This window comes from Herpailurus yagouaroundi, unplaced genomic scaffold (genome assembly GCF_014898765.1).
Source record: "Herpailurus yagouaroundi ecotype Mexico unplaced genomic scaffold, PumYag 180, whole genome shotgun sequence".
NCBI classification, from domain to species: Eukaryota; Metazoa; Chordata; class Mammalia; order Carnivora; family Felidae; genus Herpailurus; species Herpailurus yagouaroundi.
This window is the reverse complement of record NW_024412411.1, coordinates 346,449-350,930: the sequence shown is the minus strand read 5'-3', so window position 1 is coordinate 350,930 and position 4,482 is coordinate 346,449. Positions and strand designations below refer to the sequence as shown.

Sequence of the window (4,482 nt, the reverse complement as noted above, 5' to 3'; positions counted from 1 at the left end):
TCCATAAATACAAGTGGGAAACTGTCCATCATTTAGTTCTCTATAGAAATCTTTTTTTTCTATATTGTTTACTTATCCTTTTTCTCCTTCCACTGTTCACTCTCTGTTTGTAATTATCCTCCATAAGACATACAGTTAGAAGGAGATTGACAATTTGTCCTCGAATATTTAATAAATGAAAAAGCTGAAATAACTTGTTTGATTAGAATTTTTGGAATTCACAGATATATAGTAAATAAAAGAACTTTCACATGGTAAATGAAATTCTGCTTGTGAGAGTAAGAGCAGCTAGTTATTTTAATTATATCACTTCTTTTATTTCCATTTATTTTATCAATTCAGCTACAATCAAGCAACTTTGACCATTAATGTCCTAATAACATGTTCCCGTATTTTCTTGGTCCTTACTCCATATACAATAGGGTTGAGAAAAGGGGGCACCAAAAGGTACATATTTGCAATAAAAATATGGACATGTGCAGGCACATTTTTCCCAAAACGGTGAGTGAAAATGGAAAAACCAGCTGTGGAATAGAAGACAAGAATAACACAGACATGTGACCCACATGTGCCCAGAGCCTTAAAGCTAGCTTCTCGGGATGGCAGGCGGAATACAGACCGGAGGATAAAGGCATAGGATACAGCAATGAGAATTGCATCACATGAGCCAATGATAGAAGCCATACTGAGGCTATAACTCTTGGTGGCCCCTATGTCCATACATGCTAGCTTCACCACGGCCATGAACTCACAATAGGTGTGGGCAATAATTCGTGATCTGCAGTAGGGAAGTTGTTTGAGCAGGATGGGATGTGGAGAAAAGAATGCTACACCCCTAATCACCACAATAATACTCATTATGGTGATGCGTGCATGGGTGAGAATGGTAGTATGGTGCAGTGGATGACAAATGGCCACATAACGGTCAAAGGCCATGGCCAGAAAAAAGCCAGATTCCATAGCAGTAAAACTATGAATGAAGAACATTTGGGCTAGACAGACATCAAAGGCAATGTCATGGACTCCAAGCCAGAAGAGACACAACATCCGAGGCAGTGTAGATGTGGAGAGGACCAGGTCAGTGATGGAGAGCATGCACAAAAAGAAGAACATAGGCTCATGGAGACTCCGCTCTGCCTTCACCACAGCCAGGATGGTCACATTCCCCACCACAGCCACCACGTACATGGAGCAGAAGGGAATCCCAATCCAGACATGCAGGTGCTCTAGTCCTGGGATGCCCATCAGCAAGAAGGTGACAGGAGAAGGATGAGAGGTGTTGAAAGGAGGCATGATGCTTTTTCCCGTGCTTATCAGTACTTCTAAAGATAAAGTTGCTATGACAGATGATCACAACCAGATGCTAAAAACATGGAGATTCTGTTCAGGAAGACCCTTAATGATCTATTGCTAAAAACAATTCAAATTCATAATCAGGTGTATTTAAATTCACTAGGACCATAATAGCAAAATTAGTAATAACTAACCAAATGACTGTGTTTAGAAGTACAGAAAGATAATACTTATATCATATTATCCCAGGGACTTATAAATTACCTTGTCTCTTCATTTCCAGTAAAAGATTCCATCTGTAGTCATACCTGAACGTAAGTCAACTAATATTTACTGAATGTCTTCCTTGAGTTACCATTCATTATTTCCCGTATGTGGTGGGCTTTCCCCTAACTAGAAGTGATCAAGCAGAGGCACTATGAAAACATCAAGTAGTTATTGAAAGGACCCTTATAGTCCAATCTGGCATTCACATGGGGAATAGAAATAAATGGTCTTTGTCCATCTCTGGACATGATATTGAAGTCTTTGACACAGCTTTTGAAGTAGAATCAACTCAGTCTTTATCTTTAGCCTTTCATTTACCACTGTGCATACGTGACTAATCTGACAAGATTACAACTTGCTTTTTTCCTATTGTTTATTTCTTTCTATCATGTACTGTTCAAGTAGGCACATATTATGTTCTTTTGAACCAACAGATATATATTGGTAAGGATAAGATATTTCTTAACATTAACCTCACTCACTACCCTTTTATTCTCATTTTTTTTCCAGATTTAGATTATTTCACAGTACAGACGGATACTAATTGTGCTCCTTCATTTGTTGATCTAGAAACTCAAATTCTCAAACATGCACAACGGTTTATTTATTGGATTGGTAAATTTATACCTGATGATGCTTGAGATATCAGTTATGGACTATAGTAGATTTCTTTATACTTCGTCCTATAATTCCAAGCAATAGTCAAATCCCCATAGCAGAGAAGTCCTGGGATAAAGTGGGTGAGCATGAGGCAGGAGTTGAGAAGGTTAAAGAGAAAAACTAACTTCTAAGTCACCACAAATGTTTCAGTTGTAGAGTAACCCTTGGTTACTAGTTTTCTGCTTCTCCTGGCTCCCATCAAGGCAGTACATAGTACTTATGTAGAACTTCCATCAGTTTTTAAAGATAATATGCTCTCCTTCTGTCCCAAACAAATCCTTATAAATATAATATGTACTAATAAGAACTTACACAGACTTACTGATACATATGCTTTCCTGAATCATGCCAGAATATGTATTATATCCCCCATATATTATTAACCAAACAATTTTTTCCAGACTTTTATATGTACTATAACCTAGCTTTATTACAGTGAAAAACAAAAATATGTCTTTTTCCTGATTTAGCTTTAAACAAATAATGGTAGTGTAACTTTCAACACATAATTTATATGGCCAAAACTTATCCCAAAGCTAAGGGAAGGATGAGTTATACAGAATGATAGCAAAGGATCAAATTAAGCTTCGTGAGTCAAAAAAAAGTCTTCTTGAGTAAATGAAACTTAGGTTGGAATGTGAAGATTATATGACTTGGTCCCATGGAATCTGAATATAGATATTTAGGTATAGATAAAGATAATATGTATCCATTTATCTGCACCCACATGTACACACACATAAACAAAGGAAAGGAAAGGGGCATAAACAAAGTTCCACTGGGAAGGACAATCATGATGTAATGAAGTAAATCTAGTGTAATTGAGACTCAAAGATTACAAAGCGATGGGGTGCCTGGGTGGCTCAGTCGTTAAGCATCCCACTTGAATTCAGGCCATGATCTCATGGTTTGTGGGTTCAAGCCCTGTGTCGTGTTCTGTGCTGACAGCTTGGAGCCTGAAGCCTGTTTTGGATTCTGTATTTCCCTACCTCTCTACCCCTCCCCTGCTCAAGCCCTCTCTCTCTCTCTCTCTCTCTCTCTCCCAAAAATAAACATTAAATTTTTTTAAAAAAATGATTACAAAGAAATTAAAGTGAGATAAAATTCTGTGGGTAAACAAAGGTCCCTACACATTCATGTGTAAGCACATAACCAGCAGGAAATTTTATAATCTAGACCAATGCAGTGGTTGTCAGGTGCTTACTAGTAACTGCTGGAGTTACAGATACAATGCAGAGCATTGTAAGCACAGAAGTAGAAAGTGCACACACTCAAAGATACACACACTGGTTTCTAAAACACTTTTTTTTTCTGTACAAAAACGCATTATATAATGTCTGTGAGATCATCTCCCTGAAAATGCCAACCTGAGGTTGAGTACGGAGATCATGAGGTATCCTTCTTCTTGTTCCTTCAATAGATTCACACAATATGAAATATGGTCAAAATGAGAGAAAACTTTCACTTCTATGAGATCCTTAAAAAAGATCTTTGTTTCCTACAATCTATTTTTTTCTTCATTTCATCCATAAAGAATGAAAAATGTGTATTCCCTCTGTTTCAAAGAATTATATCTTCTTTCTTGAAACTAGGACATTTGGAAAATAAAAAGATGTTAAGAAAATCCTATGTCTTTGAAAGTTTTCCTTAGATTTCTCAGACTATCTTTCTCTCCATCCTTTTTTAGTTTCATAACCTTAACTATCTCACAAGGAAACGGACTCAGAACCAAGAAGCAACCTAAACATGTAGTTTCCATATATAGTAGCTTCAACAGGGTAATCTCAGAGGATAAGCAAGAATAACAAGTGACACAAACAGGTCCTCATGGAATCACTAAGAAAGGGGAGGGGGGTATTTGTATTGTTGGTAAATATTTGATAATCTTCCTAGTTGCAGGAATCATAGTATATCTGTACACTCCCTTGGGTTTACAGTTGCAGATATAGCCATCTCTTAGTATTTTGATATAATCTGTCAACCACTTAACAGGACTTGAAGGGAACTGAAAAGATAGAGAACACATTCTTTATTCCTTTAACACATCAGCTTCATTCCATTGCAACTTGGGACATAAACTTTGCAGGCCAGAACAGAGGGGGGTGCTATATGTAAATTATTAAAAAAGTATTCAAGAATTCCTCATCTAGCAAAACTGCCCTTCAAAATGAGGACAATAGGATATTCCCAGACACGCAAAAGCTGAGAGAGTTCATTATCTCTAAACCTGCTTTACAAGGAATGCTAAAGGGAGTCCTTTCT

The 4,482-nt window shown here is 37.1% G+C and overlaps 1 protein-coding gene across 1 annotated transcript; it reads right to left on the bottom strand.

Moving 5' to 3' along the window:
- Nucleotides 1-348: 348 nt before the first annotated feature.
- LOC121039494 (olfactory receptor 52E4-like) lies at nt 349-1,293 on the bottom strand. Its single transcript, XM_040489738.1, has one exon. The coding sequence runs from the start codon at nt 1,291-1,293 to the stop codon at nt 349-351; it is 945 nt and encodes a 314-aa protein (XP_040345672.1).
- Between the last annotated feature and the right edge of the window lie 3,189 nt (nt 1,294-4,482).

Bases quoted from the DNA above. Each gene is read 5' to 3' on its own strand.
- LOC121039494 (XM_040489738.1), bottom strand. From the start codon at position 1,293: ATGCCTCCTTTCAACACCTCTCATCCTTCTCCTGTCACCTTCTTGCTG.